This window comes from Lynx canadensis, chromosome D1 (genome assembly GCF_007474595.2).
Source record: "Lynx canadensis isolate LIC74 chromosome D1, mLynCan4.pri.v2, whole genome shotgun sequence".
Classification (NCBI taxonomy): Eukaryota; Metazoa; Chordata; class Mammalia; order Carnivora; family Felidae; genus Lynx; species Lynx canadensis.
Window position 1 is genome coordinate 112,993,270 of NC_044312.2, and position 25,653 is coordinate 113,018,922.

Consider the following 25,653-nt stretch of genomic DNA (forward strand, 5'->3'; position numbering starts at 1 on the left):
TCGAACCCACAAGCTCTCCATTACAGTCTTGAGGCAGAATTTCGTCTTCTCTGGGAACCCTCTTTCCTTTTTTCTTTTAAGGCTTCCCGCTGATTAGATGAGGCCCACCTACATTATGGAGGGTTCATCGCCTTCACTCAACTGGCGGGAGACGTGGTTTAACCACGCCTGCAGCGCACCTTCGCAGCAATGCTCACGCTACTGTGGTTAGGTAGCTGGGTGTGAGCGCCTAGCCAAGCTGGGCAGCAGACTGGCCACCAAGAGCTGCCCGACCTGCGTTCCATCTTCACGTAGACCTTCTACGTCTTCAGACTTCCTTCCGTTCCATTTGTCTTCAAAATCGGGATACGTTGTTTTTTGCTCCCTCGGGCTGAACGGTCCAAGGCACAAAGAACCCCTAACGTTGCTCACTCCGAGCCAGGATACAAGGTGTGCTACAGAAAGTGTGCCGAGCGCTGGACTGGAGGTCCGGAGGCCTGGAGACCACAAACCCAGCCACTCGCTTACTTCGCATCCCAATGCGTCCATCTCTCTATCGTCCCATTTCATCTACGAATCGGGCATAACAACGACTACTTCATTGGGATTTTGAACATCAAATGACAACATTCGGAAGAGCATTTGTAAGCTTTGGAATTCTGTGCAACTGGCAAGATTCGCCATCATCACCATCATTGCCACCGTCACACCACTGTCCCCGTCGTCATCGCTATCATCACAACTATCACACCGTCCGCCGTCATCACTATCTCTGCCGCTGCCATTGTCACCACCATCGCGGCCACCATTCCCATCGTCATCTCCATCACCGCCATCATCGCCGTCACCATCCGCATCCCCATCATCACGACCCCTAGCATCCCTTCACTACCAGCATCGTCACCATCACCATCATCGTCATCCCCATCGTCACCAACATCATTATCGCCACCACCATCACCATCCTCATCACCATCATCGTCATCCCCATCATCCCCATCACGATCACCATCATCATCACCATCATCACCAACATCATTATCCCCACCATCACCATCCTCATCACCATCAAAATCATCATCACCATCATCACCATCATCCCCAACATCACCACCACCATCAACATCACCACATCATCACTTTACAGGTTCATTTTCGTCCCCTCGAATTTCAAACGGTGAAATCTTAACTCCCAAACGTTAGCGTTTGCAGAGAGGGCTTTTAATGTTAAATGTGGTCATAAGGATGGGACCCCAATTTGATGGAACTATTGCTTCTACAAGGAAAGGGTTAGACAGCAGAAAGCCCCTCCTGTCTCTACATATGCACAGAGGAAAGACCAGCGGGTAGGTGGCCATCTTTCAGCCAGGAGGAGAGCCTCGCCTGAAACTACATTTTCTGGCACCGTGACCCTAGACTTCCAGCCTCCCACACCGCGTGAAATAAGTATCTGTCGTCTAAGCCTGTGGCGTTCGGCTACGGCCGCCGGAGCTGACCGAGGCCACCGCCACCGTCAGCGTCACTGTCTAATCTACACCCAGGGGCCACTGTAAGCGCCTCTCCTCCTCCTCCTCCTCCTTCCTCTCCTTCAAGAATCATCTCTCTTGGGATTCTCAAACCCAAGCAGGCACCAGGATCTGCGAGGGCTTCTCAGAACCCAGGACACCAAGCCCTGCCCTTGAGCTTCTGGCTCCGTGGGACCAGGGTGGGGGAAGGCTGTGCATCTGCATTTTCCCTCAAGTTCTGGAGTGTCACCGATGCTGCTGGTTGAGCATTTGGAGGAAACCATGAAGCAAATGTTTGGCCAGATGAACTCATGGAACGGGCCACGATCTCTCAGAACAGCAGCCGAGGAGCACGAGTGTTTTGCAGGGAGCACATCTGATCCTCTCAAAGGGCGCAGCAAACTATCGCTTCAGCCACACTCTGGACAGTAAGGGGTTCCTCTTCCACAACTGGGAGGCGGGCGCCGTGAGCGAGAATGAGAGCCGCGCACTTCGTAGGCGGGGCTCGCAGGCTGAATCGCATCTCTGCATCGTCACGGTGTGAGAAGGCAGGGGACACGAGGGAGGGACCCAGCTCCCAGAAGCCGCGGAGCCCGTCTGGGCATGCAGACCAAGTAGCCCGGACTCTGAATCCGCCGGTCACGTGAACAACGCTCGCAGCATACAGGGTCCTATTACCCAGCTGCATTTTGCATAATTGTCTTCCAGACCCATTTGGGCACTTGACTGATTATCAAAGGAGAGACAGATGGCCTGGCCTCGGAGCTGGTGCCGCCCTGCTCCCGGGAGCGTGTACCAAGCACCCTGCCAGGACTCCCGTAAGGGGTGTCCCGTCCCAGGGGATCGCTGCGATGACGCTTCAGCAGGGGGGAGACCCACGGGGGAGGCCACCCATGTGCCTTTGGTCCTGGACGCCACGCATGGCTACTTTCCGGGAGCACCCCGTGTCAGTTACCAGGCGCTGCCCCAGAGTCGGAAACGGGTCTTCTGTATCCCCAAAGGGCTCACTGTGAAACAAGGACATCAGCTTTCCTTTTCTAAGCAGCTGAAGCAATAGTTTGACTTGAGAAAAGTAAAAGGACCAAAGAAATGTTATTTAATGACAAAAAAAGAAATCTTTAAACCAGGACCACCAGCAAGCCACAGCAAAGCCCTCGGGGGCAGACGCAGGCAAGTGGAAGGTGCCACCGTGGCCCCTAAGCACCCCCGGCAAGAGGACGTTTCCCGGGATGGTAAGGGCGGCCTTCTCAGACCCGTTAACAAACCGGGAAGTCACGTTCACGACCCATTTTGCTGTAAATGCCTGAAAGCCACAAGATTCGAGACCACAATCCAGGCCCACCGCCGTGGGTCAACGATGTAACTTTTACGGGTGGTTTTTAAACAGCCAGCCCAGGGTTCGGAGCAGACTGGTTCATTCTCAGGACGTCAAACCCGTCCTTAGGAGCAAGGCCTGAGAAGGGTGCGTGCCAGTTCTGAGTCGGAGACCTCCTGGCTCGGTAAGAGGTAAAAATTACCTCCAAATAAAAATGACGGTCACTTGGGTTTTCCTGTAAGTGGAGACATCCGACCACATTCAGGGTCAAACAGCATTTCTGTAACTTAGCCCCGCCCCCCCTCCCCCCACACACAAATCTGTTTTCGCCCTAAACCATCTGGTCAGCTGCATCGAAATCATCCATCCAACAGGATTTTACTCAGCTGGAAAGGGGAACAAGGCACCCCGAGAGCGACCACGCGGACGGCCCTCAGACACAACCCGCGGAGAGAAAGAAGCCGGACACAGAGGCCACACAGCGTGTGGATCCTTTTCTGCGGAATGTCCAGAACGGGCAAATCCACGGACAGAAAGTGGATTCGTGGTTGCCAGTGGCTGGGGGTGGGGGAGAGTGGGGGGTGGTAATGAGTGGGGCGGGGGGGGAGGGTTACTTGGGGGGTGATGAATCCACACAGCACTGAGGGTTGCACAACATCTGGAATGTTCTCAGGGCCCCTGAAACGCGCCCTTTGAAATGGTCAAAACGGCCGACTTTGTGTGATACATACCAGCACAATTTAACCACGAGGAGGTGGTGGCTTTGCCCTCCGCCCCGGAGCCCCGTGGCCACCGCTGGGCTGGCGTCGCCTCCCTCCACTCCGGGACAGCAGGCCCCGTGGGGGTGCCAGACGACGGCAGGCCGCCTCCCCATGGCAGAGCCACAAAGCGCCCCCCTTGCAATCGGCCCGCAGAGGCTGTTCGCACGCCCACAGGGGTGAATGGCTGCGGGCTCCCGCCGCTCTGCCCACCGGGAAGGAGGGCTGCGGACGGGCAAACCGAAAGGCGCCAGCGGCTCCGGCGTGAAGGGGGCACAGGCTCCGAACCAGCCAACGTCCCCGCGAGACGAGCCACTGGACACACGGGTCTGTGCGGAAACCGCGTGGCCTCCCGCGACGGCGCACGCACGGGTGGTGCGGCTCTGGGCACTCCTCTTACCTGAAACGGGGTCTGGCTGTTGTAGTTCTTGAGTTCCTTGTTCCCGCCTCGGAACAGCAGCACTCTGGCACAGCTGTCCTGCAGGGGGGAGAAGAGAAGCCCGTTTGTAGGCCGGTGGCACAGACGTCCTCCAAAGGGACACGCTCCGAGGCTCCGCGCACAAGAAATCCGGGACGCACACGCAGGTCTGCAGGGGGCGCCTCTGGTCACGGGGGCGGTGAGGAAGAGGGTGAGCGCAGGGGGGCGGTGAGGACGGGGGTGAACGCGGGGGGGCGGTGAGGATGGGGGTGAGGACGGGGGTGAGCGCAGGGGGCGGCTCCAGTCACCAGGGCGGTGAGGACGAAGGGGAACGGCCCCGCACCCTCTCGGGTGACGCTTAACTTCTCCAAACACTTTGGGATGACAGCTTGGCAGAACCTATGAAAATTCATAACGTGTGCACCCCACGGCCAAACCCCTCCCCTCCTGAGGGCCGTGTGCTACGGAATGTCTCGCCCGTGTGTGTAAAATAGAGGAAAAACACGTAAGTAACGCACAAAAAGAGAAGACCTGGACACGGCATAAATGTTCTGCAATAAGGGAAGTGGGAATACATTCCAGAACATTCTTCGCCTGGAAAGTTGTAGGAAAAAACAAGGTAGATCCACAAAGGCTGACAAGAAATAGACCCAAGAACTTCCAAGCAAAAACAAGTCTCAGAACAACAATACAGCTTAATTAATTTCCTTTATGCTTTAAAAGCCTCTGTGTTGTAGCCAAGTGGAGAGCAAGTCTGGAGGGAGCGTTCCGGGGCGCAAGGGAGAAAGCATCAGGGAGTCAACGGGGGGGGGGGGGGGGGGAGTCTTTTTTTATTAATTCCCATACTTGTATTTTTTGATGTTTCTTAAAGGCTGTCAATATTCATTTTGTGTGTGTGTGTGTTTTACAATGAAAATAAGTCTATTCCTGTCCGTTTATGGAGCACCTACTATTTGCACACCAGTGTGCGTGCACCCTGCAGGAGGGAGCCTGCCGACGGCCCGGGGAGCACGAGTCACGGCCTCCCGAGGGCACCCCGGCTTCCCCGTTTTTCCCCGCAGAATCCAGAGACGACGGGTGTGACCGCCCAGGGCACCCCCGCCCCAGACCTGAAGGGGACCTGTGTCCTGGGGAAAGACAGGTGCACGCGGTGGGGTCACAGGACCTCGAGAACAGCAGAGCGAAGACAGAATGGGCACCCGTCGACAGAACGGGGCCAGAGGCTGCCCAGGGCTGGAGGGACCGAGGGAGATGTGGGCTCTCCCGGGGCGCCGCGTGGGGCGACGGAAGGACCCAGTACTCGCTGTGGTCATGACTGTCAGCTGTGGGTGAGAATCCACGGAACCCTATATTTTAGAGGGGAAATCGTATGGTGTGTGAACTTTTCCTCAATAAGGGCATCCTGGACCAGCACAGCAGGAAGCGAGGGCAAGAGACAGAGACAGCCAGAGACAGAAGAGACAGACACAGAGAAACAGAGACAGAGAGAGGCAGACACACACAGAGAGTCAGGGGGACAGGGCACCACCCGGACGGAAGTTTCCATTCCAGGACAGTGACGCCAAGCCAGAGCAGAGCAGAGCAGAGCAGAGCAGGGTCTGGCGAAGCAGATGTGAGCTCTCAGGAGCCAGCTGGGGCCACCCCGGCCCTGTGACCCGGGCAAGGGGCCCTGGGGACCTCCGCTGTGCTGATGTTAAGGGGAGGCCACACAGAGGAGGCGGGGACCCTAGCTCTGTGTGCTGCAGGCAGGGGAGGCGTCCCAGCACCGCGAGCCGCTTCTAAGACGCGGGTGAGGGCGGATCTGAGTCCTGCAGAAAGGATTTCCCGGCCCCTGTGCTCCCACCTGCACCCAGGTCCCAGGGCCCCAGGGGCAGCTCGGGGCTGACCGCGGTGGCTGTCTGCATCGCTGTGGATGCTCTGTCGCACTGATTTTCTCCCCCCCCCGCATGTGTTCGTGTAGAACTTTGAGTCACTCGAAAAGTTTAAGAAAACCGGGAAAGACGTATCTGTGCTCGGGAAACAAAATCTTCCAGATGCGGGATGCCATTACATCCAGGGTTAAAAAAAAATGAACGAGCCGGCATGTCAGGTGGTGACAAGCCCTGGACAGCCAGCCCGAGGCCACAGCCCAGAGGCAGGTGCCATTTTATTCCAGGATCTCAAACTACACTTGCAGGGGGGAGGGGGGAGGGCGGCTGGAATCCCGCACAGCTGGTGCTGTGAAGAGGTTGTATTAGGACACAGGCCCCCAGGCTCTCTGGTCCTGCCCCAGCCCTACCCACCCTGCCTGGCTCCTGGAGCCCGCCCAGCATCCACCCTCCCGCCGTGAATTAGCCTAGCTGGGTCCTGTTACTGACAACCCAAAGGAAGTCAATTAAATTACTTACACAACAGCATCATCATGCCAGAGTGAGCAAGATGTCTGTGGTGACAGAGGAGAGGGTATTTGAGGAAACTGAGGCAGAGAAGGGAACTGGGGCAGGAGAACGTTGGTGGGGGCACGTAAGAGACAAGAGAGCATGAATCCCCTGGGGTGGCAAGCAGGGGACCACAGCTGGGACTCAGGGGACATGAATGTGGCCGGGAGCGGGGGGGGGGGATCTCCCCTGAGTTGCACGGGCCCCCCCCCCCACCGTGTGCCCTGGCCCCGCTCAAGGGCGTGAATGAGCAGCCTGGAAGGACCACCAGCCGACAGTTCCCAGAGGCAACAACCAGGACTGGACAGCCCCGCAGGACCCCCGATTCTGCAGGTCCTTGTAAACGCTCCCTACTTGCTAAGTAAGCACGTTCACTGAAAAGTCCCATCAGAAGCGCTGAGAATCAATCCTCGCCATTCACACCCGCCCAGGTGGGATCGAGCCAGGGTCCCTTCCTAAAAAGGGAGTGTGTGCAAGTCAGCATTAACCCACCCAGAGACACGGTCCATCACGCTAGTATCTGCCCGACTTCCACGTGAGACCACATCCCACAGCCATCTCACGATTAAAGGGTAAACGGTTCGTCCCGCTTACTAACAATTATACCGTGTGTGTGCGCGTGCGTGTGTGCACGGACGTGGGCGTGCGAGTGTGTGTGCACATGTGTGCTCTGCCGTGCAGCATCCCTGCTATGGGCTGACAGGAGGCCCATTTCACAGACAAGGCAGCAGAGGCCCGGAACGTTTAAGGGAAAAACCGCGGCTTCAGAAAGGGAGAAGACGAGTAAGCCGTGGCCCAGAGGAGGGCTGCGGGGGACCTAGCTGCTCCCTCCAATGGCTGCCGGCTGCCACGTTCCTCCCCGAGGCGCCTCCTCTGGGACACACCGAGGTGTGTTTCCATCCTCTTAAGTAAGTCAGTCGAGTATAGACGAAGCAGTCTGCATTTTTTCTTTTTTTTTTTGACAGCCAAAGCATCAGGAAGAATATCGTCTTCACTGCCAATTATCTTCTGGGCAAGACCTTTCAGAGACACTTAACCAAACTACCTCCCACCTCCCTGAGGATCTCTGAGGTTTGCTCAGCCCCCAGCCAAGGCAGGCCATTCCTCTGGGTCACCGCCTGCTGCGGGAGCCCGGATGTCACCATTTTCACTTTATACACGAAGAAACAGGCCCAGAAAGCACGTCCGTTCATGCCTCAACCAGTGGACGCTGACTGTCAGCCGGGCCAAGTACTGCTCTGGCCCCCGGGGACACAGAGCACCATGCAAATGATAAAAGAGGGTCATGTGACAGAGAGAGGGAGGGCAGGTGGTCAGGGAAGGACCCCGAGGAGGGGGTCCCTAAGCTGAGCCCTAAACCAAAGAAGGGCTGGATGACAATCGGGGGAAATGTTCCCAGCAGAGGGAGCAGCAAATGCAAAGGCCCTGGTCTGGGCTACAGGCAGCTGGGGCAGGGGGCAGGTGATGGGTGCACAGGAGCAGGTGACAGGTGCACAGGGGAAGGTGACAGATGCACAGAGGCAGGTGACAGCTGATGGGTGCATAGAGGCAGGTGACAGGTGCACAAAGGCAGGTGACAGGGGCACAGGGGCAGGTGAGGGGGGCACAGGGGCAGGTGACAGGTACACAGGGGCAGGTGACAGATGCACAGAGGCAGGTGACAGGGGCACAGGGGCAGGTGACAGGGGCACAGGGGCAGGAGATGGGTGCACAGGGGCAGGTGAGGGGTGCATAGGGGCAGGTTACAGGTGCACAGAGGCAGATGATGGGTGCACAGAGGCAGGTGACAGGGGCACAGGGGCAGGTGAGGGGTGCACAGGGGCAGGTGACAGGTGACGAGTGCACAGGGGCAGGTTACAGGTGCACAGGGGCAGGTGATGGGTGCACAGAGGCAGGCGACAGGTGCACAATGGCAGGTGACAGGTACATAGCGGCAGGTGACAGATGCACAGAGGCAGGTGACAGGTGGTGGGTGCACAGAGGCAGGTGACAGGGGCACAGGGGCAGGTGACAGGTGATGGGTGCACAGAGGTAGGTTACGGGTACACAGGGGCAGGTGATGGGTGCACAGGGGCAGGAGATGGGTGCACAGGGGCAGGTTACGGGTGCACAGGGGCAGGTGATGGGTGCACAGAGGCAGATGACAGGTGATAGGTGCACAACAGCAGGTGACAGGTACACAGGTGACAGGTGCACAGGGACAGGTGACGGGTGCACAGGGGCAGGAGATGGGTGCACAGGGGTGGGTGACAGAGACAGATGATGGGTGCACAGGGGCAGGAGACAGGTGATGGTGCCTAAGTGACAAGTGACAGGTGCATAGGGGCAGGGGACTTCGGGTTTGTGTGAGGGGACCTCCCATCACAGGGACACCAGCAGATGTGCGCGGTGCAAAAGCCACTCTGGTTTCCACGGAAAGTGCATGAGAGAGAAGCAAGCCTGAGGGGATGACCAGCCGGAGGCGGCCATCAGGGGAAAGACATCAGCCGCCAAGGGCGGGAGGGGCAGCAGGGAGCTGAGGCTGCCTGGGGCCAGAAGTAGCCGTGGGGAGCAGGAGGGCAGCGGGACTTCGGGAGGCCGTGGAGAGAAGGGGGCTATGTACACGGTGGGAGGAGCCACCTACGTGTTTTCTATGAGGCACCACCACCAGAGCTCAGGGCAGAGAGAGGTGTTCTCTAGAAAGTACCAAAGGCCACAGACAGGTCTGCCTGGGGTCACCATGGAGACAACGTGGGCCACAGCACCGTGCGGCACATGGGGGTGGCCAGCTGCCGGAGCAGGAGGGATGGAAACCTGATGCAGGGGCAGGTGAGGAAGCTCCAGGGAGCCCCCGGGGAAGGTCAGCGGGGTCCGCACACAAGCAAACGGGCAGACGGAAGAGGAGACAGGACAGGGCGGCAAGATGCCGGTTACGGGTTTGCCCAAAACCGCCCAGTCAAGGCCACGGCCTCAAGGCCACAGCCAGGGGTTGAATTCCGGATTTGCAAGTCCCACCCATGTTTTCATCTCTAGGGCACGGAGGCGATCTTCCCGTCAATGTCACAGATGTGATTGGCCAAATACCCCAAACTGCAAGTCGGGGACTCGTCCCCAGTTTGAAACGAGCCTGTGTGGGTGGACGGAAATCTAAGAGGTAACGTGCACGTAGTCGGGGAAAAAGAAAAGTACAATGAGGTGGGAGACTAAAATCACCAGAGCAGCTGGAACGTGGCCCCCAAAGACCACACCTGACCGTGCCGTGGCCCACGGTGCCGTGGCCTGACGTGTGTCCGGGAGCCCCATCCCCACCAAGCCAAGGGCCACAGGAATCTGTCCCCGCAGCCTGGCGGCGACAAAATACAGGGCGAGTTGGGGGCCCAGCATTGCCCCTTACACAGCCGAGCTGCCTGGGCCAAGTTCCACCTCCTGACACTTGTAAGGCAATGTCAACCACAGGTTCACCGGGGGGATCTAAGGGGACAGTCCCTGGGCGCCTGGGTGGCTCAGTCAGGTGAACGCCCGACTTCGGCTCAGGTCGTGATCTCAGTTCACGAGTTTGAGCCCTGCGTCAGGCTGCTTTGGATTCTGTGTCTCCCTCTCTCTCTGCCCTTCCCCAGCTCGCATTCTGTCTGTCTGTCTCTCTCTCTCTCCCCCAAAAGTACGTAAAAACATAAAAATAAATAAGTAGATAGACAGATAGATAGATAGATAAGTAGATAGATAGATAGATAGATAGATAAATGGAAAGTCCCTGTGGACGCCCTCCTTCAGCAAGACACAGCCCCCCCAGAGCCCCTGAGGACGACCACCCTGTGATGACCCCGTGGAGGCAGCCACCATGCTGACGGGCACTCCACTGACACCAGAAGGGGCACAGAGATGCAGCCCGTCTCTTCCTACCTCGGCCGCCGCCGGAGTAAGAGGCAGGATTATTTCTCCTCCTCCACACAAATTGGTCTGGCCCGGTAACCTCTGAGATTTAAGACCCCCTCCCTTCCTTCATTATCGGAGCCCAAAAAACAAACACCAGGCTGCCTGCCTCCCTCTGGGGCTCCAGGAAAGCCAGCACGAGGCCGAGGGACCTGGCAGGCTAGACACAATTTGCTGCTTACAATCAAAGCCCCAATTAGTTGATTTCATGAGAGAAGAGAATATTCTGATCGCAGTGTATTCTATTAGAAGCGTGCAGACGAGGCCTGCCTAAAATTGATAAAACACACACATCAAATTCATAAACCTGGACCCCATAGCAGTGGGACTATCGGCCTCTGGCCATGAGAGCCAGCATTTTCGGCGCCGTCATCACCGTGAACACCTTCACCTTTACCATCACCACCATCATCCCCATCGTCCCCATCACAGTCACCATTTACCCAGCATCCACTGTGTGGCTGATATACCGCCTGTCTGTTTTCCGCTTTATGTCTCTTAGCAACCCTGGGAGTTAGGGAGGATTGTGCCTACATTACAAAAAGGGGAATTCAGAGCCCAAGAGAGACAGGAGTGTGCCCCAGACAACGCGGCAAGGTCACGGTTTAGGCCACATGGAGCCCAGACTGCCATGTCTCCCTGCACCGAAAGTTCACTTCACTGCGGCTGTTCCTTAAGTCCTTTCCCTGCACCCTATTCTGACTTCATGACACTGTGTCCCCACCCCTGGAGCAGTCTATGATTTCCCAGAGTGCTCTGGATGTGCTCCTTGGACACCCCCTTCTGCTTAAAGTTGCAAAGTGGTTCCTCTGGCCTGCACTGAGCCCGGCCTGATGCCGCAGGTGAAGCACACATGGGTAGAAAGGAGGAGCTCAGCACAGTGGTGACAGAGGAGGGGACGGGGCTCCGGTCAAGTCCAATGGAGGTACGTGCGGGACAAAGACTAGGAGACTCCGCTGCTCCTAGAAGTTCATCACAGGTGCCTGGAGGACGTGGCTACGGGGCTGTATCTCTCTGAGTCCCGCTGAGATGCCGTCTGGACCGCTCCTCTTGCTGCTTCGGTCAGACCCTCCCAATGGTTAGGGGAGGGCCTGAAGGAGGAGATTAAAGGCCACGCCAGCACCCCAGGGAAGGAACGAGGGATTCACGGGGCTCGATCCCAGAGCACCCGCTGACTTCCAACTGGACATGGTGTCCAGGGGCTGGGGGCCACCGAGCCCCGAGCCTGTGACCCTCCACAACAGCCCCTGGAAGGTAATGCAAGCGGGAACAACGCGATGCGTAACAGGTGACTGAACCTCAGCATCTCGACCCGTGCTGCAGAGGAGGGATGTGAAGGCAGGAGCGGCCAAGGGCTGATCTCAGGACCCTGGAGAGGGCACGGCTCTCACCCACCCACGAGGCCCCCTGGCACACGGGGAGGAAGTCGCTCAGCTCTGGAGCAGGGGGTCCGTCTACACGCATGTCTGGGGAGGGTGTAGATGCGATCTTCCCGGCCCACGGCCCAACTCAGCCTGTCCTGCCGGTCTTACAAATCAAGTTGGATCGGCCAGAGCCACACTCATCCATCCATACATCGTCTGTTGCCGAGTTCATACCGCAGTGGTGGAGGGGAGTAGCCGTGACAAAGCCCGTGTGGCCCACAGAGCTGAAAATATTTACTAACTGGCCCTTTACAGAAAATGTTTGCTCCTACGAGAAAATACCTAGGAGGAAAATCCTCCTAAGGCCCCTGGGGTAAGGGTCTTCCGGAAGCCGTCAGCTGAGAGGTAGGGACGGATATGGGACCGGTAGAGTGACGCCCTCTGTAAGTCAGAGTAGAAATGAGATGTTTTAACCTTTCCTAAGAAAATGCCACCGGCACCTTCAGAGACCATCTTGTCCACAATTATTTCAAGGGACAGAAAACATTTTTTCCTGTTTTTTTTTTTTTTTTTAATTCATGATAAAATATGCTTGAAATCTACCGGGGAAAATTAAGGAACGTTCTTCCCCTCTAAGGCAGTAATTAAGAAGCACATGTTGGCACAGCTGTTTTGCCAGCCACGGCCAAGCTCACAACGTGCGTCTCCCTGGTGCAGCCCAGCGAGGTAGCTCCCTGCTCCTAAAGCCGTCCCGACATCCGAATGCCGTGTGGCATCTACCGACCCAGCTGCACGCAAATCCCGCCGATACGGTTCCATTGAGGAGGGGGCTGCAGCTGAAACCCCACCCCACCCTCCTCTGGCTGAGCCGCTCTGCTGTGCCAGACAAGGAAGAGACCCTAAAAGATGGCAGTTTATGCCTCTGAGAAGGTGGGTCCAAGGGGGTCCAACGGGCAAGGCATAACAACGGCCCGGTCCTGGGCAGTCCGCCCTGGTTATCTTGCAAAAGGGCGCAGAACAAAACAACACGACTAATGTTGCCAGGGACCCATCAAGAGAAGGCTTGACCAAGGGCGGGATATCTGAGCTGGGTCTGGAAGGACGCGTAGGAGTTTTCCAGGGCAGAGAATCTAGGGACGTTTAAGAGCTAGAAGCAAGGTGGGACTTCAGAGTGGCTGGAGGGGCCCGGTCTAGGGACGGCCAGCGAAAGGACACAGGTGCAGACAAAGGCTGAAGATCCCACTCAGGAAGATGGCATGATTCCGGGAAGACGGTGCTGACGGCAGAGAAGACAAGCAAAGGGCGCACTGCCTGGGGGCCCCCCGAAGATCTCCCCTCTGTTCCTCCAGCTGGCGGAGCCCCCCAACGTTCTGCTCAGCTCTCAGCATAGCGTCCAGATTGCACTACCTTCCAGAGTCAAAGTTCCTTGAAGTCAGAGAAAGAAGAAAAGGAAGGAGGAGCTTTCGATACTGGTGTCCAGAAGTTATTTATTTGGACTTGGAGCCTCGAGGACACTGACCCTCCTCCCAGCCCCGTGCAGGTCACAGAAGCCGTGGCTTCAACCCGCCGCCTCCCAGAAGCCCCGGCCGCTTCCACGGCCCCTGCGAGCATCTCTGCCCTCTTCAGCGCCACTACGGTGCCTCCCGGCGGGACCAGTGGGGTGTCACACGGTCCTATTTAGGAGTCACACTCCTGAAAGGCAGGGGTCGTATCCCACCCCTCAGTGCACGCCAGGCAAGCTCATCTCCAGCTTCCCATGGTCTCCTATCTAACACACAAGGGCGCGTGCTTTTGTTCACATCGAGGCTCCGCTTGGAGGTTCAGCCCCTAAAGAACGGACAGCAGCACCTTGAAGAGAGACCCGCAGGGCACCAAGTGTCCATCAAGGGATGAACGGGCAAACAAACCGTGGTCCCTGCACACAATGAAATACTATGGCGCCATGAAAAAGGACGCTCTGACACCTGCCACCGGTGGACCTTGAGAACGCTCCGCTCGGTGAAATGAACCAACGCAAAAGGACAAATGGGGCAGGATTCCACTGGTACGGGGTCCCCAGCAGAGCCAGATGCACAGAGACCCAAGGTGGACGGTGGGCGCGGGGGGCTGGGGAGTTGGTGTGTAAAGGGACAGAGTTTCAGTTGGGAAAACGGAAAACCCCGGAGACGGATGGTGGGGCTGGGTGCACAGCAACACGAACGTAGTTAGCGTCACTGAGCCACACAGTTAAAAATGGTCAAAATCGCAGATGTTTCTGTCGTATACGTTTTACCAGGTTAGAAAGAGAAAGCCACCGGGAGCTTGTTTGTAATGCAGCGGTGGGAAGGTTCGCCTCCGTGGCACCGTGGTCCTGAGGGAGTCCTGCGGGTCCCGGAACCATCTCGGGGGCTCTATCCGCCGCACCCTTCCCGTTCCTCGGGTCCCATCTGTCCCCCGCCCCCCAACACGTCCCAGCAGAGAAGCCACCCTGGGGTCCCCAGGCCTGTTCTGGAAAGCGGACAGTGTGGTCGTACAGCCTAGGAAAGGGCTCTGGCCCGGCATCCGCTCCCTTCACTTCCCCGCGCCCTGGCTTCCTCTCTTCCACAACGGGGTAACCATCCTCAAAGAAGCAGGTGAAGGCCGCACCTTGCTGTGGCTGGAGGCGTCTCCCCACATTCCTACGTGAAGCCCTGTCCCCCGATGTGAGGGATTTTGGAAATGGCTCTCGAGGAGGCGCTGAGGGTTCCACGCCCGGGTCCTGACGGGACAGCGCCCTCGTCGGAGGAGACACCAGAGGGCACTGATCTCTCCCCACCGCGTGAGGACACAGACAGAAGACGGCCGTCTGCGGCCGGGAGGGGCTCTCACTAGGAACCGAATCTGCCTGCGCCCTGAGCCGGGACCTCCAGCCTCCAGGCCTGTGAGAACAGATGCGCGTCAGACCGCCTGCGGGGCCCTGTGGTGGCACCTGTGCCGAGTCGGACACCGCCCCGGCTTGCACGCCCACTCACCTGGTTGTAGAGGGCACAGATGTGCAGGGCCGTGTTCCCGGAGGCGTTCTGGGCCGCCATGTCCGCCCCGTAGAAGAGCAGCTGTTCCAGGTGCTGCACGTGGCCGTACCTGCAGGCCTGAAACGAGAGCCCCGCCGTCGGTCAGAAAACCGCCGCGACTCCCCAAGCTCCCCGGCGGCCGCGGCGTGGCCGACCGCAGTCCAGGCCCCAACACACGGGCACCCACAGCGCCCTGAGCCTCCGGGGGGCCACCAGACCCCTGACAGGGTGGGGGGTGGGGGACCTCATGCCGGGACGAGGACGTACGCCGGGCTCCGGGGCTCCAGGACCGCAGGTCTGTGAAGGGCCCCGATGCCCCTTTCATTCAGGCCTGGGGGCCCGAAGCCCAGGGACACACGGGGTACCTCTCCCCTGGTCTTGGGGGCCGGCCCCCCAAAATGCAAACCGGGAGGCTCCGGCCCTGGCCTTGCTCACCCAAACCCCATCCCCCCCGGTGGGTGTGAAAACAGCCAGAAGGGGTGCGTCCAGCCCCTGCTGTGTCCAGGGAAGGGAGCCCCACTACTGCTATAAAATGTAACCTACCCGCTGAGGGGCTTTCTGGAAGTGGGGGCCAGGCAGCCCCACGGGGAGACTTCTCCCTCCCTGAGCCCTTCAAGGAGGTAACACGTGCTATTCACAAACCACCAGGGCTCTGGGGTCAGACAGATCTGTGCCCAAGTCACGGACCTTCCATTTTCCAGAACTTTCCCCCATGAGCCTATGTCTTCACATGCAGATGTAAACCCCACTCCGCACAGGGCTTTCACGAGAATCACGTAGGAAAAGGGACCCGAGAGGGCCTGTGCGATGCCTGGCGCCAGGCCGGCCCCCGCCCGCTGCTCACGGGGAGCCGGGAACCCCACAATGCGACCAGGGCACTGCCGTCCAGCTCCCGCAGGGGGTTCAGGGTACGCCACGCGGTGTCGGGCCAGGCAGTCAGGTCCAACCGGCCCCCCACCCCACCCGCCCGCACTTTCCCGGCAGCCCGGGAAAGGCCAGCGTGTGGCCGTCGACGGGCAGCATCGAAGGCACGAAAGCCAGTGTCCTCGTGAGACGCGACAACCCGGAAGGGAGACGGGAAGGCCAGGGAGCGGGTCCCGACCCGCACTTCCTACGCCGCGGGTGGCCACTGAGGCGCGCGGCGGGAAGGACACAGGCCGGCCAGGATGCGGTGGGCAGCTCTCACTGTCGCGCGTTCCGGATAACTGGGCGGACCGGGGGGCTGCCCCCGTGCACGGTCTGCGGGAAAGGCCAGTGCCTCACCGAGGAGTGGGAGATGACGGGAAAGACGTCGGAAGTATGACCCGGAGGAGCTTGAACAGAAAACCCGAGAAACGCCCATCGCGCTACTGTGCTTCCCGTGGAGCAAAGTCACTGATTCACGAAGCGGCGTGATCTGGATGTGGGTGTCTGACCTGCCCTCCCTCTCGTCCTGCGCTTCCTGGGGGGCCCCCGCCGCGCTCTCAGAGGTCGGGGGGGGGGGTCCTGCCCTGCCCCACCACTGCCACAGGCACAGCCCACCGGCCTGGACAACCGGCCCCAGGCTGGGGGCGCGCGGGGGCCCCGTGAGGAACAAGGCCGGAAGACCAGTCAGAAGCTTCCTTTCTTCCGGGACAGCTGGCGGAAAACCCACCGAAGCCTACAGCTGCTGGGGTCCCCCTGAAGGAGAAGGGGCACCGGGGAGAGAAAGGGAGGGAGGGAGGCCAGACACGAGACAAGGACAGACACGCACACAGCCCGTGACAGAGCCCCCCTCAACCGCAACGATGCCCGAACTTCCCAGGACACAAAGCCGGGGAAGAGCTTTTATTTCTTCTACTAGGTTGAGTTGAGATCTCTGTTCCTTAGGTCAAAGGGGCCTTGGCTCATCAGCTGTCCCCAGAGGATGGGAACAGAAACCGCCCCCCCCCCCCACCGTCAGCAGCCGCGATGGTGATCGTTGATGCAGGTGAGAAACACCGGCAGGTGAACGGGGGAGGGGGAGAGAACTTGTGGGAGCCTCACAGACCCCACAAAACTCTCATTACAGAAGGAAAGAGAGGATCTTGGCAGACTCCCCCCACCCGGTCAGGCGGTCAGAGTTAACGTCGCCGGGGATGGGCAGTGTCACCCCGTGCCACCCGACACGTGAATGCCAGGAACACGATGCCGGCCCTACGCTAAGTATTCCTGCCACAACGCACACCCCGGACCTCTGCACCGAGCTGAGGGGCAACCTCCAAAACGCCTGCCCTGTGATATCACAGGGGTCCCACGGACCCTCCCAGATGGCAGGCAATCCGTCGGGGCCCCCCGAGGGGAGCCTTTCGGTACAAGGGATGGTCGGGGGGCGGGGCGGATGGGGGCAAGACTCGAACGTGGTCCCTGAGTTCTTATATCTCTTCCGGAAGTTTGAAACGAAAATAGTCCTGTACAATTTAGAAAGAGAAACCAGTATGTGTTTGACACAAAGACGTTAAAGCTCAGGAAAGTAAGAAATCTGTGCTCCCCCGAGATAAGCTACACTGGCTGCCCCACCCCCACCCCCCGCCGCTTTCTTTTGGAAAGGGTGTTGTGGCTTCTGGCCTTCGAGAGGCAGCTTAAAAGGGAGGCCAGAGGCCAGAAAGCTGACATCTAAGAAAGCGCTTTTACACTCCTGTATCTTAACCGTTTCTTACCAGGCGCTTTCTGGGAAACGCATGCGTGTGGGGCTCCACCCCACATCGACTGCCTGCAAAACTCCTGGGCATGCGTATCTGGAGAAGTGTCCCCACGAGATGTGGGGTTCATCCCAGCCACGCCAACACCCGCCCCATCACTGGCCAACCCCATAATCTGGAGTTAAACTAGGGAAAAGGCCACCCCTTCCTTCAAGCGCTTTACTGCCACCTGCTGGCCACCTGCTGTGACGCAGCCACAGCCCTAAAGGCGCAGCCGGGCTGAGAGGCGTCCCCGGGGTCCTGCAATGCGGTGGGAACAATGCAGAGTTCACTGCATTGCAGACGCGCAGCAAAGGCCTCTGCTGGTTCTGTGCCACCAATAAAATTCCTCCAACCACACCACGCTCAGGCATTTCTCCTACAGCCCGTGCTCACAACGTGAGCCGGGGACATCACCGCCAAATGCTCAGAAAACAACATTTGCACCCCTTCAGCCCTCACTTGGTCGGGAACTGAGGTGCCCATCGGTGCACAGACACTCTCCCGCCCAAACACAAGCAAACGTGGCTTGCTGACTCGAGCCACTGGCTGCCCCTGGCCCTCCGTTCTGTGGCTTTCAAAGGCCAGTTGTGGTCTTGCTGCCTGCCCCGAGGGGAGTGGAGAAAATGTGCTGAACTGTGTCCTCCCAAATTCCTGTGTTGGAGTCCTGACCCCCCCAGCACCCCAGACCATGACCTTGTCTAAAGACAGGGGCTCTGCAGAGGTGACTGGGGTAACAACACTCAGTCTCCAGGGTGGGCCCTGATCCCGTGTGACCGGGGTCCTTGTAAGAAGAGGGGATCGGGACCCAGACACACACGGAGGGACCACCCCGTGAGGACACAGGAAGGGGACGGCCGTCCACACACAAGGAGAGAGGCCTCGGGAGGCCCCGGCCTGGCCCTGCCCACGCCTGGACCTCGGGGAGGCTACACGCGTCTGCTGTGTGAGCTTCCTCATCCGTGACTTTGTTACGACTGCCCTAACCAACCAATGTGACCAGTTCAGATCAACTACTCTGAAAGTTCCAGCCTGAAATGAGGACGCAGGAAACGTGTCATGCTAAGGGCTCCAAAAGGAAAGAGGAGCTTCGACATCCTGGCACCTGCCCACTTTCCCTACAGGGTCTGTTCCTTCCAGAACATGGTGTCTGGACATTAGACGCTTCTGGAGACTTCACCTACGTCATCCCAGGAGAACGCAGGCTCTCGCTAAGGGGAGAAGGTGGTGCCCCTGCCATCTCGGTCTGGGGTCTTCACCCATCCCCTCCCCTCCTGGTGCCTCCTCTCCTCTCAGCCCCAAGGATCAAGGCTGGCTGGAAAGACGATCATTCAGTCCCCTCAGAGGCCCACGGCAAAAGATGCCTTGATCACTTCTCCAGCGGGATCCTGGCTCATCTGGGCAGGGTAGGGGCACGGGATATGGATCTGACGCCCCAGGTCAGTACGTAGCAGACCCCCAAAGCGAGGTGCGGCACCTTCCTGCAGCTCCGACTGCTGGGGCCCTGGGGACTTGGCGGCTCGCGGTGCGTGGTTGGAGCCGGAGGGCTGGACTGGAGCAACAGTGCGGATGCCTCCCGCATCCAGGGATAGGCTCCACCAACGTTCTGGGGTCCCCATGCCGACGGCCCCAGGCTGGGCTGTGCTAAGCCCAAGCAGGTGCCATGGAAATGCCACCTCTAGGCGCACTTGTGACGCCCCCACCCCGTGAGGCCAGGGACGCCACCCTCCCTGGCCTGAGACAGTATCCGCCCATCACCGCGGCCAGGCTTGGATGCTCCGCTGCGCGTGAAGCCCTCCCACCTGCTCTGGTCGGACCTGACCACCCCCTGTGGGAGTTCCCGGTCCACGCCTGTGCTCCCGTCAGCCCCAGGCTCCCCCGACATGGTGGGTTCCCAGCGCACTAGGGAAACCCCAGCTTAAAGGAAGACCAGAGTCCAAGCCAGCCGAAGGCTAACTCCTTCAGCCAACCCATGTTCAGGGGCACGTGTGGTGCACAGGTGCAGAGCCGAGGCACCCCTGGTCCTGCCCTCGTGTGGCTGGGAGCTGGGGACGCAGCACCCACACAAACAGACCAGGCACTACACCGTGCCATGAGCGCCCTCGGAACCTCCCCAGAGCCAGTCCCCTTACCATGGGGGCTCAGGGAAAACTCCAAGGACCTGGGGGGGGGGGAGCGGGGGGAGCCGGGTGAGGGAGGGGAGCCGCGGCCATAAATTGTTACATTTCTTCCAGGTTAAAACTCCTAACTTAAAACTTAGAATAATAAACAGCGGCCAATACACATTAAGATGAGTGACAAAATGTCCTTTAAAGAACTGTTGAGGCAATCAAATGACATCCATAGGAAGGCCTGTGAGCAAAGCGGTGAAGTGCTCTCTGAGGGTCGCATACTATTCCTTACTGACAACAGCCAGTTAATGATGATGCTGGCCTGGGCGGGAGGGGGGCGGGGAATGACCACGATTGGGCGTGGCCTGGCCAAAAGGCCTGCGATGGGGGCGTGGCCGGGTGAGGATGAGTGACGGGGGCGTGGCCGGGCAAGGAAGATGGTGATGGAGGCGTGGCTGGGCTAGGAAGGCAGGGATGGGGGCGTGGCCGGGCGAGGAAGATGGTGATGGAGGCGTGGCCAGGCGAGGAAGGCAGGGACGGGGGCGTGGCCAGGCGAGGAAGACAGGGACGGGGACGTGTCCGGGAAGGAGGACAGGGACGGGGGCGTGGCCGGGCAAAGATGATGGTGGCCAAGAGGACAGTGCACTTACCCCTGTAAGTAACTGTAGTAAGCGCTTCACGTGAATTTTTTCCTTTAACTGGAGAGCTCTCTCTACGAACGATCACTAAGCCAATTCTAGAGATTAGCGAACCCGCGACCCAGGCAGTGTTGAGGGGCTGCTAAGTCGAGGCCAGACTAAGTTGGACTGACAGCACGGGAAGGGAATCCCCCAGACCCGGGGGGAGGGGGGCGCGAGCCCCCACATCGCAGTCACCAGCGTGGCACGGGCGGCTCCTGCACCCGCAGCTGTCCCCTCCCTGGGGGCAGCCACCCCCTCCAGAGCGCCCAGCCTCAATAACATGTCCTAGAGTCCCGACACAACCAGACCCACAGTCCTCAGGTCCCTCCAGGGTGCGGGGGAGACACACAGGAGGTCGGAACCCGACGTTCTGGGGTTGTGGGAATGCACCTGGGTGTTTTATGCTTTCTTCCCTCTGCGGCCTCGAACTTTTTGACCGTCTCCGTGTTGAGCGGTTAGAGTAATCCGGAAGAACAAAGAATGTGCAGACCAGCGGCGGACAAAAACGCACACTTCCAGAGTAGGCCTGCAGGGGGCGGGCGTCCCTAGGCTCCGCGTCCGCAGGTGCGGGCTCCGCCAAGCTGTTCAGCACCTGGCCTTGGAGGGGGAAGCAGACAGAACCGCCACAGGACCCCGCGAGCTGGCCTGGCTGTGGGCGCGCGGGATCCCCGGAAGGGCGCGGAGCCGGGCGGCTGGGACACGGCTGTCCCCACTCCAGGGTGCGAGGCACGGGGACAGACTTCTAAGGCAGAACCCGAGACCCCAGAACCCGAGGTGCTTCTCCCGACCGCGGATGCGCCGTCGCATTAGGGGCGGCTTCTGTGAAAGCCTGGACGCGGTGGTGTGAGCGCGGCTAGGAGCGAACTCGGCTCAGGCAGCTGCTGGCCCCGCGACCTCGGGCAGGTCATTCACCCTCTCCGGGCCTGTGAACTCCTCTGAGTAATGGAGGCCAGCGGGTGTCTCCTAGGCCTGCTTCAGGGTGTGAGCGATGGGGCAAAGAAGGCAGATCAGGACGGCGTCAGAGCCGACCGGTGGTGAGAATCTCGGAGGACCACACGGTGGGCCGTTCTCTGCTTAGCGCCTTGCACCCACCCCTCACTGCCTGTCACGGCGGGGACACGCGAGGCAGCAGGGCTCAGGAGGCAGGGACTTGTCTTGGGTCACTTCCCCTGGATAACCCGGGACCTCCAGTAAGGACCCGGCCCTCCCGCACGTTGTGAAAAAGAAACCCACCACCGGAGAGCGGCGCACGATCTTGCCGGGCACGGCAGGAAGCAGGACACAGCAGCCCTGGGAGCCCAGGCCTCCAAGCCCAAACTCAGCGCCAGGGGCTGGGGCCCTGGGACCAAGAGGTTCGGTGGCTTCGGTGCCTGCTCGCTCTGACTCCACGCTCGAGGCTCAGGGATGGGACCCGGCACACGTTTCTGGGGACCAGAAATCCTGGCTGGAGACGGCACTGCAGGCAGCGACAGCAGGACCCCAGGCACACACTCACCCTTCATCTCAGCGTGAGACAGGCCAGCGGCCAGACACAAGCACCAGAGAGGACAGTGACCCTAGCTGGGAGGCCTCCAGCCGGTTGAGGGCAGGGGGGCCGAGAACCCGGCTCGGAGAACTCCGCCAAGTTGGGGCCCTGCAGCCGGGGTCAGGCCGTAGCAACTCCCCACTCCCATCTTCTGAATTTCTGGTGCCCTGACACCTGCCTTGCTGGCTTTGGAAGGTCTGCCCCTCGCAGGGCAAGTCCATTCTGACAGTGAAGGAGTCGCCCCGAGGGTGACTCTCAAATGCAAAGGAGCCCCGCAGGGCCATCACCCCCACCTGTCTTGCTGGGCTCCCACCCTCAGGGCCATGACCCACCTGTCCTGATCAGCCCGGGGCAGGTCCCAGACAGCCAGGGACAGCCCCCCGTGTCCCAGAGCCCCGGAAGTTACCCAAACTAGCCAAGCCTCAGGCGGCTCGTCCTGTTCCATCTGCTCCTTCCCTCGGAACCATGGTGAAAGCTCTTGGCCCCGCTTCACTCCCCCCCACCCCCCACCCCCGCTGCTTCCCCACCCAGCCTGGTGCCTCCTGAGCGGCCCCCCGCACCTGCCCCTCCTCTCGGGATCTGTGAATAACACACCATCTTTCCAACGGCAGCCGACTCCTGATGGGTTGGCTTCGCCGTGCCTGAACGGTGGTAGGACCTATGGGGGTTGGGACAGGCCAAGAAGTGACTCTGGAAGCACCCAGACGTGCAGCCTCGGGGACCAGAGTGAGAAGAGGGCAGGATGAGCACAGGGACTCACCTTAGATCCTTCTCACGGCCCCAGGGGGCGGCGGGCCCTGCTCACACCGCGGGAGGGAACCGGATGCCTCCCCAGGCCGCGGGGACGCTGAAGAGCCAGGGGGGACCCAGCACGCGGGAGGCCCGGTGGGGTGGGCCTGCCTGCGCCCCCCGGCGTGCCTGCCACGCCTCAGCACTCCTTGGCCCTCTGACCACAGCGGGTCCGGGGCATGACCCCACCCGGACTGGGCAAGTGGGGCCATGGTGGCTGAGGGAAACCGACAGGCAGCCTGGGAGGTGATAAGAGTCACAGCGCGTCCAGAGAACGGCTCAGAGCCTCTCCGTGCCCCGGCCCTTTCCCCCTGCCGTCCGGGGCTGATACTCCCCGTCTGCTCTCCCAGACCCACGGACCACCCTCCTCTGCTCAGAGACCCGGACCACTCTGCTCGGAGAGTCCCCTCCACCACCCCGGCTGTCCCTGCTTCTGAGAACACAATTTCCTCTCCTTGCCCTTGATTCATGAAAGACTCTTTATCTGAGCCACAAGGAGGAATTCTTTTTTTTTTTTATTCAGTAGGCTTCATGCCCAGCATGGAGCCCAACGCGGGGCTTAAACTCACAACCCTGAGATCAAGACCTGAGCTGAGACCAAGAGTTGGACGCTTCACCGACTGAGCCACCCGGGCGTCCCACGGCGGGTTCTGTTTCTTTACGAGACTGCAGCTGACGTAAGCCCGGACCCCACGGTCGCCGGGGGGATCAGGGAAACTTGTGCCCTGGGCATGGAAAGGGGCACGGCACCGGGCGGCCTGTGCTCGGAAAGCACCTGGTGCCGTGCTCCATCGGGGCACCCAAGACGCTAGGCACACGGAGAGCCCACAGCTCCAGACGACTCCCGCCTTACGGAAACGCAAGAGCCTGGCCTAACCTTCCAGCTTCTCTAGAGAGGTCAGAAATTGCATTTCTAGGTAAATAGAAATTTACTGCTGGCGACCAATTCAAGTATCTCAGAAACTCCGCGAGGGTCAAACGAACTACTGGGAGGGTGGGGGCGGACTGCTCCTGCCCCGCCCCACCGAGGGGGGTCGTCAGGGGTCACACAGGTGGACGGCAATCGTGTACCTGGTGGATCTCGTGCCAGCCGTTCTCGTCCCGGCAGCACACGGCCGCGTGTCCGTGGAGGAGAAGCTCGCAGCAGCAGGGGTCGCCCCCCACGATCGCGCTGTGGTAAAGGGGTGTGAGGCCATAGCTGTCTTTGTAATCCGGGGACGCTCCAAGCTCCAGAAGGGTCTAGAAATAAACACCAAACATGTGGTCATTGGTCTCGTGACCTCTTTGGCAGGGAGTGAATCAAGAAAGAAGCACGAGGGTCACACTCTGCCCCCGGCCAAGGCTGACCAGGCCCTTGGTTCCGGCCCTTCCCAGGCTTCCCGGAATTCAGTGAGTGCCAACTTGAGACAGCAAGGTTTCTGGCCCTGAACCAGCACGTGGTGCCGGCATGCAGGACGAGCATCCGGGAGCTCGGGGGACTCTGTGCAGACACGCACCTGTGAAGACACGCACCTGTGACAGACACGCATCTATGCGGACACACCTGCAGCACTCAGAGACCTCCTGTGCCCTGCTGACCCCCCCGGACCAGCAGAGAGCAAAGAGAGGGCGGCCTTTGCGAAAAAGAGAGAAGGTGCGCCTACCACCCGAAGTACAGCGTAGGACGATCTCAGTGTGCACCCCGAGGGGGCGAACCCAGGAAGCGCCGTCATGAACACTGGGTTTCAGACGAAGCCAGCGGACGAGGCGCAGCCGATGAGGACTTGGCCTCCCCGCCGGGGCTCCTGGAGGCCCGCCCCCACCCAGGGCCAGGGCAGGTAGAGCAGGGGCAGCGGGGAGGATGGGGGCTGGGCCCACACCCCGGATGGGCTTCACGGCCCACGAGGCCGGCTCACGGCCCGCAGTCCGGGTCTGCGGCCACCCAGGGTGGGTGACGTCCAGTGCTGCCCCTCCCGGCTGAAAACACAAGCCTCGGACTGAACCAGAGGGACGGGGGACCTTCTGTAGACACCAAGTTCTAAAACTCCCAGGAAGAGAGAGTGGGGGGCCCAGACTACGCTTTCTAACCTCAGGGGGAACACAGTTCAGGGTCAGTTCCGGTGGCCGCGGTGGGGTGGGCACAGGGCACGCTGATGCAGGCAGGAGACCAGACAGGAAGGTAGGCGTCCCCCATGCGAGACGGCCCCGGAAGGTACCTTCAGGGCCACTTGGTTCCTGGCTCGGGCGGCTTTGTGCAGGGCCGTCATCCCGTCTCTGGCGCGGAAGTCCAGGTGAGCCCCGCCGTTTCTGAGAGCCTTGATCACCTCCGCGGGGTCGTCCAGCTGAGCGGCGAAGGTCAGCGGGGTCTCTACGGGACCCAAACACACGCAGTTCAGAACCACTTGGGAGAGAGCCAGGGCCCGTGGCTCCCTAAGCCAAGTGCAGAGTCTACAAGGGAGCTGGAGGACGTGACCCCAGAGGTACCGCGGCTCCCACCCGCCCGTGAGCCCCAATATCCACACACTCAGTCAGCATCGCTCTGGCGACCCCGGGGACGGCGGAGGTGGTGTTTGGGGTCATATGCAAGTCAACACGGGGGGCGGGCCAGAGCTTCCCCACGATCCCCTTGCGGGCTAGGGGTCCGAGAAGCCGCCCGTTGCCCTTGCCCTGGGTACCCAGAATCCCGCAGCACCATTCGGATGCTTCCTTTTGGGAGGAATGGCCCACTAGGGCTGTAGTTGAGCGTCTGCAAGGCAGATGCCCGCCTTTCACCTCAATTTCATGATGTTTACGGGCATCTTGGTGGACGCCAGGACCCGGCTGTAAGTGAGGGGTGGAGCCTGTGCCCCGTGGAGGTCTGGGCGGGCAGAGACCCGAACAGCCGTCGCAATGGCAGGGGCTCGGCTCGATAAACGGCCGGCATGAGGGCTGGGGCAGAAGCCCCGGGGAAGGAAAGACGAAGCCCGCCCCCCTGGGGACAAAGGTCGGGAAGGGTCCCCCACCGCCCGCCCGGTGCAGCTGACTCTGGGCCAGTCTGTAGCCGGCTGTGATGGGGACGCCGACATCTGGTCTAAGCCCATCTTCTCCACCCCTCTCGGTGAGTGCCCGCCACCGCCACGGCCGAGCAAGGCACACCGTTGTGATGCGGCTCATCTGAGAGGCGTTTACCTTACAGAAGAGTGCCAAGGGCAGTGTGA

The 25,653-nt window shown here is 60.0% G+C and overlaps 1 protein-coding gene across 1 annotated transcript in view; it reads right to left on the bottom strand.

The window, feature by feature from the left end:
• SHANK2 (SH3 and multiple ankyrin repeat domains 2) overlaps nt 1-25,653 on the bottom strand; it is a 509,419-nt gene that overhangs the window by 376,453 nt on the left and 107,313 nt on the right. Inside the window, exons 7-10 of the mRNA XM_030332233.1 lie at nt 24,673-24,824; nt 23,549-23,716; nt 14,656-14,772; nt 3,958-4,035 (exon numbers count right to left, since the gene is read on the bottom strand). Coding sequence (XP_030188093.1) covers nt 3,958-4,035; nt 14,656-14,772; nt 23,549-23,716; nt 24,673-24,824 — 515 coding nt within the window. The remainder of the gene's footprint in view (nt 1-3,957; nt 4,036-14,655; nt 14,773-23,548; nt 23,717-24,672; nt 24,825-25,653) is intronic.